The sequence below is a fragment of the Pelophylax lessonae genome (assembly GCF_965119305.1).
Source record: "Pelophylax lessonae genome assembly, chromosome: 6".
NCBI lineage: Eukaryota > Metazoa > Chordata > Amphibia > Anura > Ranidae > Pelophylax > Pelophylax lessonae.
The window spans coordinates 85,005,898-85,021,920 of record NC_138773.1 but is presented as its reverse complement, the minus strand read 5'-3'; the positions used below and the strand labels follow the sequence as shown (position 1 = coordinate 85,021,920).

Below are 16,023 nucleotides of genomic sequence, written 5' to 3'. Positions count from 1 at the left end.
CAGTTCCGCTTGTGGCGGAGGAACTGCCCCACGGGGATACCATTAATTAAGGACCGTGGATGATGGCTTTCCGCAAAAAGCAATGTGTTGGCCGACGTTGCCTTACGGTACGTAGTCGTGTGGACCATAGATCCCACCCTAGAAATTAAAAGATCTAGGAAAGGTAAGTGATTAGCCATCGCAGTGTAGGTCAATTTAAAATTCCTACTATTGCAGTTCAGCGTATCAACAAAAGCCTCCAGTTCCAACATAGTTCCCCCCCAGAGGAGCAGTACATCGTCGATGTACCTCAGCCATAAAAGAGAATGGCCGAGGTACATCGGGGATGGATATACATCCTGCTCCTCCCAGAGACCCAAATGGAGGCATGCGTAGGCCGGGGCCCACGGTGCCCCTATAGATGTACCCCTGGTCTGCTGGAAATAGGAGGATAAAAACTGAAAGCAATTGTTGTTAAGCATGAACTGCAGTAGTTCAACCGTGAACTCATTATGAGCACCCAAATTGGGGAATTTCCGTTGCAGGAAATGATGTACAGCCCGTAGACCCCATTCATGAGGTATCGACGTGTAGAGGCTTTCAACGTCGATACCTACAAAGATCACATCAGGGGGGACTTTGATGTTGACCAGTTTACTGAGGACGTCTCTGGTGTCCTGCACATAGGAGGCCTACGCATGCCTACGCATGCCTCCATTTGGGTCTCTGGGAGGAGCAGGATGTATATCCATCCCCGATGTACCTCGGCCATTCTCTTTTATGGCTGAGGTACATCGACGATGTACTGCTCCTCTGGGGGGGAACTATGTTGGAACTGGAGGCTTTTGTTGATACGCTGAACTGCAATAGTAGGAATATCAAATTGACCTACACTGCGATGGCTAATCACTTACCTTTCCTAGATCTTTTAATTTCTAGGGTGGGATCTATGGTCCACACGACTACGTACCGTAAGGCAACGTCGGCCAACACATTGCTTTTTGCGGAAAGCCATCATCCACGGTCCTTAATTAATGGTATCCCCGTGGGGCAGTTCCTCCGCCACAAGCGGAACTGCACCGACGAGGCGGATTACCAAATAGAAGCCAGGGATCTACATAGACGCTTCAAAGAGCGTGGTTATTCCCATAATATCATCAGAAGGGCCCGCAAGAAAGTAGGACCAAGACAGAGATCTGAACTAATCCTCAAAAAGGATGACTCTTCATCCATGACGGGGGAAGTTCAGCAAATCCACCCCAGGATTGTTACACGCTATGGCTCACAATGGAATCAAGTCAGGTATGTGATTACAAAAACACTGGCAGGTCTTAACCATCTCACCTTTAATACATAAAATAGTGGGACCTAGACCATTAATTACAGCCAAGCGTGCAAAAAATCTAAAGGATGCTCTGGTCCATTCGGAGTTTGTGCGAACAAAGACCCCACGAACTTGGTTAACCTCTTTACCTCCAACTAAAGGGATGTTTGCATGCGGTAAATGTTCGATATGTAAATTAGCAATAAATTCAAAAACCTTCTTTAGTTGTGATATGAGCCAGGAATTTACCATCAATAGTTTTATAAATTGTCAAACAGAGAAAGTCATCTATCAGCTCATATGCCCATGCAATAAATCCTATATCGGGAAAACCAAACGCCAATTAAAGATAAGGATATTGGAACATTTAGCCGACATTAGGAACAAGATTGACAAGAGAACAGTACCCCTGCACTTTTTGGAGTGCCACGGTGCCAATCCGGATGGACTACTATTCCGTGGCATCTATGCCCTTAAGCTCCCCACGAGACGTGGAGACTTTGACACCGTGCTACTCCAAAAGGAGAAGCTATGGATTTATAAAATGGGGTCTTTGGCCCCTTCGGGGTTAAATGTGGAGTTTAGCTTGAAGCCTTTTCTATCTCCCTAATAATCTATGATGTTGTTCATCAGCCATCTGTAATCCATCCCCCCCTCTCTTTTCGTGTATTCTTACTGATACATCTGTATATACCAACTTATTGAAGTCCTATTTTTGGTGCCTTTTATATTGGTATATGTATATACATATGTATTAGGAAACCATCGGGGACCTATTTGTTATAAAGATGATCCTTAGTATCTATGGAATCTCTGAATACTGTGTTCCTTCCATCTCATCACCTTGTTTAAGGTGACTCCTGCTATTTTTTGATACTTCTATCCCCTTATGGGGTAGACGGTGCATAAATCCTAGGTCCCCCTGTAACCTACTATCGGGGTGGGTTTGCTGTGCTGCTATACAATACCCTCAAAAAAATCTTTTGGTTTGGTTTACGGTTCATCAAACCCACACACCCTCTCTTAGGGATTCCTGTCACCAACCAGCACTGTGTATCTTTAAGGTTTCTAATTTTCAAGTAGGAATGTATCTGCACATTTCTTATTATGTTTTAAAATTAGTACCCCCGTGTTGCTTGTTGGCACACGGGGGGGGTTCTTTGAGACCCCTAACTTTTATTATTATTTTTAACTATTAGTGTTTACATCCACTGTGCAGCCACACTATATTTTACCAGCTAACTTTTGCTTAATTCCTTGTTTTCAATGGGTAGCATATTGACTGGTTGTGGTCTATCATTGGCAGCAAGTGTGATGTATTTTTGTACAAATAACGCTAGATGGGGCATCGTGGCTTCCTTTATAAACTCCTAAACGGTATACTGACATCTGGTGGCCAGTTCATGGTTATTCACCGAAACGTCTTCTGTCTGGTCTTACACACATGTGTTTGATCATTTAATTATTATCTTGCTATATAAGAGAACCCACGATCCCCCATCAACTAGCTCCGATGAAACCGACGCAAGGTCGGTGAAACGCGTCAGCCAGTTGAACAATTGGATTGTGCCACCCGGACCTATCTCTCCTGAGTGCTTTGGTGATCCCCGCAGCCTCTGCCCTAACTACGGCTTCCTGGTTTCAGCTGCTCGCCACCACCGGACGCGACGTAGGGCCGATTGCCTCGGACCCGCTCGTCACAACGCGGAAGCGAGGCTTGAGCAAGCACTACACAGGATAACGCCGTTCAGCAGTCTGCATGAGCCGCCGGGAGATCACAGCTTCACACTCGGAGGTATGAACTATCCTTTACATTGACCAGCTTATTGCACGGTATTTATCCCTTCAGTCATCCGGCACAAAGGACTTAACTGCATCCCTCTCCCCACTACCATTGGGAAATGCTGAGCAACTGTTGAATGGACAGTCCAATCTTATACAGAGTGCCTAGGATATTTCAAGGAGGAAACTTTACCTGCTCTTTGGTCGGTTCTAATCATCAGTGATTGTATCATCTGTTGGTGCCTATTTCGTTTATTTTTTGCATATCTTTTTCTACAGCAAGATTTACAGCACCACTTCTACCTCCTCATCCGATATTCGAATTGTCTTACCTGCAGGTTCTCATTATTGATTTTTTTCAACATATATATTTTTTCACTGACACAGGTTCACCTGTGATCCAATTCAGGAAACTTGTAGGCCATGCATTCCTATCTGCCAGGTTGGGTCCATGATCTCTGATTCATTTTTGAACCAATTAGTAATATATTATTTTTCTGTAATTAGGTCTGTGGTGATGCAATCCATTGTGTGTACATGATTTTAATGGTTTTTTAAACGTATCTATGTCCATTTTTTGTCTCCAGTTCCCACACCAGGCATAAGTGCCTTAATAAATATATAATTATTTTTTTCACCAAATTAATGTGTCCTTGGTGCCTATATTTGATCTCTCTGGGTCTGTGGAAGCTCTGAGGGCCATCTTGTTTTCAGTGAATTCACAGACGTTTTTTTCTATTTATGCCTATTGGGATCAATAGGTTCACCTTCAGACACTCCAGTCTGAGGAATTCTCCTGGTATTTAATAAGAGGCCTCTAGAGGAACCACACACCCCTCTCCCCTTTTTTTGATCCAGTCAATAAGTCTGTTGTTTTTTTAACAAAACATAAGCGGCCTTGCAGATATAGCAGTTAGAGGGTTGAGACAAACCATTTACCATTGATAGGGGTGCTACTAATGATCAGCTTTTATGTAAAACTTGCTGTAACTGCTTAAAAAGTCTTAGCTGGAGCTTGGCTTCAATTTGTTGTGTATCCTAATCTGCTAGTACATATACTGTATTACCCCCCCTCCTTCATACTGGTAATGCTGCTGTCCAAAGGGATTGCTCCTTCTTCCAGAGTGCAGGCACTCTAATACAGGAGGTGTGTTACTGGCAGGATTGCATTTTTGTATTTCGGGTAAATACTGCTTTAATTCATAGTATGCCTTGAGTTCAGCTTTAAATTACATATGCTACCTAAAATTTTTATGTAGAAGCTGAACTCCAGGTCTGATCATAAAGTGGAACTTTATGTAAGAAATTAACATGCATATTCCACACTTTGAGGGGCCACTGTGGAAGTGAACGATCACAGTGGTAGTCAGCGCCACTACAGTGATCACCATCATCTGCGGTGTCCTGTGGTTAGTGTGTAACAGGGCAGCAGCTTGGTAGAGGACCCAGAAGATCACAGCAATTGCTATAGTAGCACTGACTACTACAATGATTGTCACCTTCCACAAAGTGCCTCGGGTAAGAGATATGCAAATTTGCATTGCTCAAAGCTGCACCTATTATGTATGCAATTTACACTTGGTGTTTAGCTTTAATGTAGAAAAAAAAATACCAACATTCTGTACAATTACTTGTCTTATGTCCTTTCAAAGTAGTGAATATTTTAGGTATATTTCAAGTTCATGCAGAACTAATTTGTACCTCTGTCATTTCACTTACTTACTTACTTACGACTAAGGTGTCGTCTTTTTATCCCTTTTTCTGTATGAAAAATGTATTACATTTAATAATGATTTGGGGGGAAAATCTTCCATGTACTGGGAAAAAAAAAGTAAAACAAAAAGCACTGTACTGCGTAACACAGCAAAGCTAAATGAAAAAAAAGTTAAAAGTGGAACTTTTCTCCCAAACCATTGAAACCACATTTGTATGCAGCTTTGCATGCTCAGTAGGATACACACTACCCCTGCACTGCAAATTGGCATCAATGTATAGTTACTTTTTTTTAGATCACTTCTGCCTCTCCTGAGACTCTGGTGATGTAGCCCTGGCCTCTTAAGAAGGCTATGTCACCAGTGTATTTCAGGAAGCTCCTATAGTTCCTTTACAAAAGGCATCACTGAATGGCGGACCAAGGTCCGAATCAAGTTACTGTCCTAACTGGACCACTGCGGTCCCACCATTTAGAAGCTGGATTTTCCCCCAAGCCTCAGCCGCTGTCATTGTCAGCAGATCGAGGAGCTGAAAGGCTGTATAGTTCTGATGGGGGCGGGAGCAGCAGGTTTGAACTTTTTAAGTTAACAAGCAGGTGATAGGTTGGCTAGGACACAAGTTGGTCCCAGCAACAAATCATCAGCTTATTAAGAAAAGTTAACTCCGGCTGCTCCCACCTGCCCCTCAGAACTGTACAGCATGGGTCTCCAACCTTTTGGCTTCTCTGGGCGACATTGAGTGTAGAGAAATTTTCTCGGGCCGCATATTAAATATATACTATAGTTAAGGTATATAAGTAATAAAATGCAGCAGCACCCTTCCCACACTGCCGCGCCCCTGCACTAATTTAGCACAACTAGAGGATGATACAATGAAATGGAGTTCGTATACAGAGGTTTACTTCTTCTGAGCGATAATAAAGGAACACTCTAACCACCATGACCACTTCAGTGATTTGAAGTGGTCATGGTGGTAGGAGTCAGAAACACTGCACATGCTCCCCTCCCCCCTCTGAGGCAGCCTCTGCCTACCATTAGTTGGAAGCTGCTATGGCCGTGCCCCCAACCTGACTTCCTTCCTCCCCAGCAAAAAAGAAATTGTCAGGGGGCAGTGGGCCACATTGCCTGAGGTTCCGGGCCGCATGTGGCCCTCGGGCCGCAGGTTGGACATGCCTGCTGTACAGCCTCCCAGCTCTTCATTATGCTGACAGCGGGCGAGGTTTGTGAGAAAAGCCAGCTCCTTCTCTCCTGTGTGCCCATGTAAGCAAAGAAGTAAAGGGGCAGATGAGATGGCTATGATGGCAGTGAATGGGAGCAGTAGACCAGAAGACACCACTGTGAGGGCAGTGATGTGAGCAGGGGCAGAGGACAATGCTGTGGGGGAGTGATGCGAGTGGAGGCAGAGGACAACGCTGTGAGAGCAGTGATATGAGGGGAGGTATGGGTGTGAGTGGGGGTAAAGGACACTGCTGTTGGCGAAGTGATGGGGTGATGGGGGGGGGTAGAGGACACTGCTGTGGGGGCAGTAATGCGGGGGGGGGGGCAGATGACTACGCAGTGGGACAGTGATGTAAGGGGGGGGCAGAGGACACTACTCTGGGGACAGTGCTGTAATTTGGGCAGTGCAGAGGATTACACGGTGGGGGCATTGATGTGAGAGGGGGGGGGGTTGTGATGTGAAGAGGGGCAGAGGATACCGCTGTGGAGGGGGGGGGTGATGTGAAGGAAGGGCAGAGTTTACCACTGCAGGGGGAATGTGAAGGGGGGAAGAATAAACCACTGTGGGGAAGGAGAAGGGTGATGTGAAATGGGGGCTGAGGACACTGCTGTGAAGTGGAAATTTATTAGTAAAATAACTTTTTGCAATGGAAGTGCAGCTGAGCCTGGAGACCCAAAGCTGTTAACCCCCGCATTGCTGGAACTCCAGCAGCAGGAAGATGACAGGGTAGCACTGCAGGGACAATTTCTACAGATTTCATCAGCCTGCACATTGTAGCACATTACAGGTAAATAAATTAACTAAATTAGTAGAGAAAAAAAAATGTTTATCTAAACTTCGCTTTAATTCTGAAACAATGAAATATCGGAGATCTAGGCCATCAAAAGTGAAAGATGCAGAAGAGAAATTAAGGTCAAAATAAACCAAGGACCGTGTTAATATAAAAAATAATTTGAAAGAGATAACAAATATCCGGAGTAATATTAGCCTTGATGGGACAGTTAAAACTACAACCTTATCTAGCTAGCCCTAGCGAATTCTTTCTGCTACCTCAAGACCAGATGCGTACGTCAATCATGCCATCCACGGCTCTCTAATGCCCCAAAGCATGCAAATCCACATCTTATATTAGCATTTACAGGATACATTTTATTGAAAACAGTGTGAAATCTGCCCAAGGCAATTTATTAAAAGCGTGGCTATAAATTATTTCCTTGGGCACAATTAACATTTTTTCTCCTTTCCATTCTCTAATAAATACATATTCTCTCTCAGAAAGGCTGTTCAACGTTACGTGGCTTAATCAAAATCTCACTGCTCCAACTGAACAGCCTAATTTTAAATGAAGATGTTATTAGACTGGAGCAAAAAAAAATAAGAAAAAAAAAAAAAAGAAAAAAAAAAAAAAAAAACTTGTCACTCATTTCCATTTGTCTCCTGCTGCTAAATTACTTCATTAAACATGAACAGCTTGAGGTAAGTAAAAGCTTAAAACGTGTCTTTTTTTTTTTTTTTTCTTTCAACCAGAAAGTCACTTAGGTGGAATATTTAGGCAAGGGCGGGCAATCGTCAGCCGAGGCGACGTTCCAGCATCATCATTGGAAAGAATGTTATGAAGACCCGGCTCTTAGCATTGTGTGGGAAGACAGGGGGGAAGGGTGACAGATGCTGGTGATTATGAGGGAGATCGTAAACACATATGGAAGCATTATAATTGGATTTCATTATGAGAAAAATATAAGCAAAAGTAATTTACTGTTAAATCACCAGCTCCTCATATTCCAATTTAGGAAAAGAAGTATTCCAGGAAATAAGTGGTTCTATAACCATTCTTTGGCTTCTGAAAATACTACCAATTTTTCTGTCAAGCAGTTACATAAAGAAGAACTCTAAACATATGATAAAACTAGAATTACATTTTGAAAGGAAAACATCCTTTGTTAGGAAAAGAAAAATGAAAAATGATCATAGCGGAGAAAATAAATGGTATGAATTATAAACTTACAGCAACCAGCATTCCCTTTTGTAAAATCAGTTAAGGCTTTGGACCAAGTCGCAGCCCATGCATTTCAATGGCAGCCATTCAAATCTAAGCGACTTAAAAAAGGTTCATGCACTTGAGTGCCACAGACTGCAATGTAAACTATAAAAAGTTGCAACAAAGTCACATTCTAATCTGATCAATGCAACACTTGTGCAACAGTCAAAGACAAAGTCAACAGCCAAAGTCGCATCCAAGTTGCGCCCATCCAAAGTTGCATCAAGATCTTCAAAGTCACAATGGAAATTGACAGACTTTGGAGTTGCACAAGAGGGAAACGAGCCTAAGGAATAAATTGTGATTGGTTGCTGTAGAGGTTTTCACGCTTGGTAAAATATTTTTTTCGACCTACTTCGCCTACAAGCATTCGTTTTTAGATTTTTGTCTGAAGGCCTGCTAAGACCAGCCATATACTGTTACAATACACATACACTGCGGGTTGAAGAGAAAATCAACAGACTCCATCTATGCTGAGCAGTGTAGTAATCTATATTGGCGCCTATTGTATTCAGATAGCTGCAGCATCCACGGCGGTCAAAATATCCATAACAGTGTCTGGATCTGATTCAATGAAGGTTCTGTCCAGAAGATCATTTTTCCACCTGCCTCAGATGGTTTTTAAGGGCTTCAATACAGTGCACTTTCACCCCCTTCCTGCCCAGGCCAATTTTGAGCTTTCAGCGCTCTCACATTTTGAATGACAATTGCGCGATCATGCTACATGGTACCTATATGAAATTTGTATCATTGTTTTCATACAAATAGAGCTTTCTTTTGGTGGGATTTATTCACCGCTGGGATATTTATTTCTTACAAAAAAAAAGAAAAAAGGTAGCACTAATGAGGAGGTACCAATATGCCGCACTGATGGGCATATTGACGGCATCCCAGAACAATAGATGCTCCGCTAACCTATGCCTTGAATTTTGTCCGATTCAGAAAAGAATAACTCTGAATCCTGGGCAGTGTATGAAGTATATAAAGAAGGAGCAATAATTCAGCTTTAATGTCCTGCAACACAAGCTCCAGGGACGGGGAGAGGGTGGGAACTGTCAGTGTAGCCGGAAGTACTCTGGGGTCTCAGCTCACAGTCTACAATGATCATAGTACATGCAACCACACCAAGTCTACATTTCCACTATTGTGGTTAATCAATGGCATCCGTTCCCATCTATACGACTTTGAAAATAAGTGACTTTTATCCAGAGAGTGTAAAGTTGGATCAAAGCTGCACGCACTCCAAAGTCGCACTCTAGCCTAGTGGCTACGTTTCCACTAGTGTGACTCTTGAGTTGTCGTGATTTAGAGTTTAAGTGCAGCTTTGATCCACTCTCTGGATCAACGTTGCATCAAAGTAGTGCAGGCACCTTTTCAAAGTCGCTGATTGTCAAATCAATATAGATGGGAACGGTGCCATTAAAATCAATAGGCTGTGACTTGTCATGCAACTTTGTGTGTCCAAAGTCGCATGACAAGTCTCACTAGTGGAAACGGAGCCCAAATCTCATTGCCGACATGTAACGAGCAATAGAAAATCGATCTGTATACTTCTAAACTTTCAAAAATGTTCCTTCCTTTGTACCTTATTTCTTTCATATATTGCACCAGTCACATGACCCCCCCCCCCCTCTCTCTCTCTCAGGAGAGGCTTCTAGCCTAGACAAGGCCAATGAAGATGGGAGATCATGGTGAAGGGTAGGAGGGATGGGGGTGGGCCTGGGCAGGTCTAGGCATGCCTGTCTAAGAAAGACCGACAACCTTTAAGGAAGTGAAAGACAGCTTAGCAAACTCAGAAAAAAGGGAGATAGCGTTGACGGTGAAGAACAGGAAGAAGCCGATTGTCTAGTTTAGATAAGACTTTCTAAGCTACACAAGCAGCTAGACGGAAAATGAACATTATCAAAGATAAAGATATTTAACATACTATTAATAGGAAACATTTAACTTTTGGCTGGAGTTTCCCTTTATATTGATTAAAAATGTTGCCTTCAATCACTCTAGTCAAAATATCATTTTCCTAGAAGTTCTCATTATTCTTTCAAGTAGCAATCTTGTTTAAACAATAAATGCATTGAAGGTCAAAATACATTTCAAGAGCCATTCTTTTAGTAAGTCCAATTATATGTATAGGGTGTGAGATTTGCATCAAATGTAGAGCTTTAAGGACACCGCCACTCGCTGTTTCTTCTTTAAGGGCTTTCTTTGCCCATGTTTATTAAAAGAAAACTCGGTACAGAAAACAAGTGTGTCCCTCGCAGGGAGTTTCAGCATTTGTCCTCAGCAAAATAAATGATTATTCAGCCCTCCTGGCTTGAACTTGCAGCACTGCTGCTCTGGCCTTAACACTACAGGCCCTTGTCTGTCTCCTACAGACTTAGCTCACCCAACAGGGTGCACACGCAGCCTCCTGCTACATTGACTCCCATGTGGAGCACTCCTGACTCCTGGGCCAGACCTCCTGTCTGCCGGGGTGGAGCAATGAACCATGGTCAGGTCGTTATTAAAAGCCCAGCACACACCTGACCATTTATTATGCTGGCTATACTGAATAGCTCCCATGATTGGAGACTTCCTACCCGGATCACTTAGAAATCTCCAGGCTCCAGGTCCTAAACTGGACTTTTTAAAACACAGAGGAAACTGAAAAGCCAGTTTCCTCTTCTTGTTACAAGCTCCCTGGAGCCCCTCAACCTGCCTAGTTGAGAATTCTGCGTCACGTTCACTTTTTAGACCCTGGCAGGGCAACGCCCTGCCACAAGGGTTACAAAGCCTTTTGCCGATAGAGGTTGCAAGATTTTAAAAAAATAAACAGAAACAAGCAATAAAATCTAAGACCTAGTCGTAGTTAGCATGTTTCTTGTTTCCTAAAACAGAAGGGAAAGAAAAAAAGGTATCATTTCAGGTGCCTTTGCTGTCTGCTTCTTATGGCCTGGTATAAAAAAAAAAAAAAAAAAAAAAACCCTGTAATGAGAGAATATGTTGGTTTTTACCATTTATCTCTTATACAGAAAGGATAGTAGACCAATACAAAGATGATCTACTGGAAGAATAATCATTTCTAGAAAGAAGTCGCTGTATGGTGGACCTTTCAAGTGCAGGAACGACACTGTTGCCATGATCCTCCTTCTTCCTTAAAGCATAAAAGGCCAAAAGACATTTGCTTTTCTGTGGCTACCATCTCAAGTGATTCCTCACAGGGCTATATTTATATAATAAGATTTTTGGATGCTCGATATGATTTATGGAGACTTTCCTCTGACATCAAGGCCCAATCATATGGTATGGGAGTGGCCGCATCCCCCCACATTACTTGGGAGTAATTATATCTATACATAATTACACTTATCTACAGAATATATATGTTTTGGTAGGTTTGTGTGGCCTCACGGCAGAACTCCCATGATATGGCTGTATATAGTGCATGGTGTGTGTTCCTCTTGGAACGGCTCTTGCGGGTGACCTCCCTCCATTCCACCCAGCTGGTTTGGGTGCTTTATGTCCTCCCCTTAGGGTCTGGGTATGTACCTGTCAGTACTCAAATGAACATGTTTGAATGTATATTATATATATTTTCTAATTGGATATTTGTTATATGCTTAATGGAAAATTTAATGCTGTATACTAATGTTGTGAAAATAAATGTATGCGTTGTAAATAAACCATGTGGTAATTATGCTGCATCTCCTAGCACCAACAGGATCTCCTGAGGAAGCTGTAAGTAAAACGCGTAGTGATCAATTGGCATGTGATACACTAGAATCCTGTTTGGACCGGACACGTGATACCATCGCCGTATCTGTGCCTTTACATATACCAGAACTTGGCACATAATGGGCATGTAATGAGTTCTTGAGCTTTAGGAAGATGTCACACAGCACTTTTCAATACATTTTCCATGTGTTGGTTTTAATCAATTTTACTATGTTGTAATAAATATATATTCGATTTTAATACATTTTGAGTAGTGGCTTTTCCTTATGGGATTTATAGTGGCTACCTGCAAAGTCCTACCCATTTTTCTACTTTTTCCTGATCTACTGGTAGAACCAACAAACATGAAACACTTATGAGGATCAGGAGTTCTGGTCCACTCCCCACAACCCCCCCCCCCCCCTTCTCCAACTTTGACCCCCCATACCAATTTTAGTACAGATTTCCTTTAAAGCTCAAATAAAGCGACAGAAAAAGAAATGCAGTCAGGCAGACATTGTACCAACCGACTTCATTTCATAGTTTACTGTACCTCCACTTTTCTGTTAAAGCAGTTGTGCACATTGTCTACATGTCAGTTGTCTACATATTTGCAATTCGGTGGGTATCAGAGTTAGACCCAGCGCTCTCAGTATTCAGAACAGAAACAAAGAACGCTGAGGTGACAACATTAATTGACAAAATCGATTGATTCTAGAACAGCAACCCTCAAACAAGTGAAACCATTTCCTGAGCTACCAATGCAGTCCAGAGAACAATGTGGTGGTGCTTAAAGAGTAATTACTCTTTTGTTGAGGGGAAAAAAAAAAAAAATTCCCTTCCGGGTGATCTATGTACACTGGAGGATTTTTGACAAACTTCGTTACAGATTCCTAGGTTATGTTATTCTGAAAAAATAGCTTGTTTGTCTGTGTCCATGTGGACAGTGAATCTGTATAGGAGTGATTTTATAATGGTCAATGAGCTGCTGCACCTGTAAGGCTCTGAGGGCAGGGTCTGGATCCCTTTAGACATGATTCCATTTGTGAGCATCTCACCAAAAATAACATTTTTATTTAATAGGGTGCTCAAAATCTGACTTGTGTTTTACTGCAGACTTCTAGAAAAATCAGTAATCCAATCTTACAAGCAGAAAAATTACATTTCTAGGGAGAGTTCACCATCTGTGCACAGAACAGCTCCGGGTAGCCATATTGCACAGTATTTTGCAAAAAAATACCTTACAGCCAATTGAAAAAGAGAGGTAAAAACATTCAATTGCAGAATGACTTGTGGAGCAATTGTATTCACTACATCAATTTTTTATTTTTCATTTTTTCCCCCCAAGAGAGTGAAGTTACCCTTTAAATCAAAACCTTTAAACAATTTACATTAGTCTATGTTCTCTATAAAAAAAATAAATAGTAATATAAAAAAACAGCTAAAAAACAGGGCTCTACGGAGTATAAAACTATGCAGATGAGCAACAACTGCAGTAAAGTTGTTACTCCGTGAGTTCAATACTGGCTCTGATATAGATCTGTTCAGTTACTGTTTTCTCCAAGCCTATCTAAATTTTACTAAATTGTGTTGAACTCTGATGGGTGCTCTTCAAGGAAAGCCATGCTGTTTTGGAGCTTCCTCACCAGAGCAATTGAGTTGGTTTTAGACTTTCCTTTATCTGACCACACATGCAGGTCTAAAAGTTCCTAGCACCTCTGAGTAGGTTATTCTAAATACTACATGTATGGGCAGCTCGTGACTCATCTACAAAGGGACTTTGGGTATATATTAGGAGTTGGGGAACAAATTGTTTCAATTAGCTCACTGGCTCTGGCAAGCTGCTCACAAGAAACAAGGATCCCCTACAAAGGGGAAGACGAGAATGAATGAATCAAAACTATTGGAATATACCAGGAGTGCCAGGCCAAAAGATAGTTTAATCCTTTTATTGCCATCAACATACATATGTCAGGGCAGCGTGGGGTTTTACACACACCTGGCGGCTGCTGGCTATGCAATAAAATCAATTTGGTGGCTGTGCAGCCACCAGAAAGCTTCCACACACCCCTGTTACTGCAGGCACCCCACGTCCATCTGCGGAACCAGGACCAGCATGGTGGGTGCCATCAGGTTAGGGGGAGGGAGACCAGTGAACATCTGTTGGGTGGTCTCCCTTTTCCATTACTGACCCAGAAGCGAGGTATAAAACTTCACTTCCAGGTCAATGTGTCTCTTTGGACCACCTTGTGTTTTTTTTAGTTCACTGGCAGCAGAGGAGACAGAGACTGATGGTCTCTTAAAAAGACACTCATCAAGTTTACCAATATGGAAGGAAGAGAGAGGTCATCAAACAAAGCTCATCAGACCTAATAACGTATGTTTTTAGGTCAACACCTTAAGGTAAGTGCATTGAAGGGAAGGTGGCAGGACCCACTTGCATGTTGGTGTAGATGTGTGACCTTCTTTGAGCACATAATGGGAGGAAGATTTGATTTTGACACAGTTACTCACATTTCTGGGACAAGATATTTTGAATTGGGACTAAAGCAACTATTTTCACGGACTTGTACTAAATTTTTGACCACCTTGCAATTTTTAGTTTGGATTTGGATGGTTTAAACTTACAGTTTGGGTCATATTGGTTTTAAGCATGTTATTTATAGAGCTTTGCGTCCCATATTGAGTTTGACATAGGGTTATATCCCTTAGGGAGCACAGCATAATTATTACCAATTGCACATATGACCTTGCGAGAATGCCTATAGATGCAAAAAGCACCCTTTAATATCTGTATTTCTGAACACTTTTAGGATATCACATTTTATTTATTTATTAATAGGGAGCATGTAAGTTTTTTATTTCACATTATTCATTAAAATAAATATCTATCAGGAACACCACATTTTTTTTTAGCATATTTTTGTTTTCCTATACTCGTGGACACTTACACGCCACGTTTTAAATATTTCCTTGAGGAAATATTTTTTCCCATAAAAGCAAGTATTTTTTGCTAAAAGTTAACATGGGCAGGTGTGTGACTATTGAAGCATAAAGCTTTCGGATTCTCACGGCTGTTCTAAACATTCCAACATATTCAGCGCCAGAACCAAATCAACATGACTGCCACTCTCTCCATCAACCTCACAAATTAGATCATCTTCAGTCAAATGTTAAGCACCTACTTGATGTTCAGACCAGTTGTTTGCTCCAGGTTTTCCCAGCTTTTTAACTTCTTCAAAGTTTTCTAAGAAAAAAAAAAAATACAGACATTCTAAATACAAAGTGTTTTAGTAGAATGAAATTCAGCTTAAATAAAAAAATGAAAGGATTATTATCCAATTGTGGCTTATAAATGCTTCTTCACATACTCAAGTTCTAAACTTTTACAACTGTAATGATTTCATGTTGCCTCTTTCCAGTAACCATACACCTAAGATTTTCACCCAACCCAAACTAGCCAGCCCAAACATTAACCCACTTTCCTCCACTGCCTGCTATGCTAACCCACTAGCTTTAATGTCTTTAGCCACTGAACTCAAACAAGCATGCAGACCTTACTTGGACTTCCTTATCTGCATACTTGTTCAGGGTCAGAGATAAGTATTAAAGCCTGAGAGTCAAGCACAGCAGTCAGACAACTAGCATTTTGAGGAGAGGTTCGCCATGGCAGCCCCATCAGCACTGGTACCTCAGACATTTTAGCCCAGATCAGGGTTATTAAAAGAAACATGGAAGTTATCAAGGCTTCTCACTCCTTCAAAAAATGCTAGTTGCTTACCCGCCATGCTGAGCCTTTTGCATCAATAAAAAAATAAATAAATAAAAACAATGGCATAGAAAAGGATGTATATTTAGGATTGTTTTTTCATTTTCTTAGATTCATTCAATGGTTTTGGGTCAATGACAGAAAAGTAATGCAACCAGTGGGTCTCCTAACAGCCAGGCGACTGCAAACAACCAGGAGAGAGAGGTCCGTAAAGGCAGTCCCATAACTGCCAGGCGACTTCAAACAACCAGGAGAGAAGTCAGTAAAGGCAGTCCCCTTATCTTTCTCCAAACAAATTTACTTTAAAAGGTGGGTACACACACATCAAAATTGATCAAATTTTGATCTGTGTGTGGAACCCCCTGTTCGACATTAGTCAGTCGGTAGATCAACTTCTGTTGAATAGGACTGCTGGAAAACTTTCATTCGATCAGCAGCTGCAGTGTATTCTGACTGAGGAGGAGCCCCTGCTGTGAAAATACACTAGTACAGTGGGGAGGATCCCTC

At 41.8% G+C, this 16,023-nt stretch overlaps 1 protein-coding gene across 2 annotated transcripts in view; it reads right to left on the bottom strand.

Annotated features, from left to right (window-relative positions):
• The window catches only part of MAD1L1 (mitotic arrest deficient 1 like 1), a 1,208,181-nt gene that overhangs the window by 1,139,164 nt on the left and 52,994 nt on the right, over positions 1 to 16,023 (bottom strand). For both annotated transcript variants that reach the window (XM_082260829.1, XM_082260830.1), the window contains exon 9: positions 14,933 to 14,994. In XM_082260829.1, coding sequence (XP_082116955.1) covers positions 14,933 to 14,994 — 62 coding nt within the window. The remainder of the gene's footprint in view (positions 1 to 14,932; positions 14,995 to 16,023) is intronic.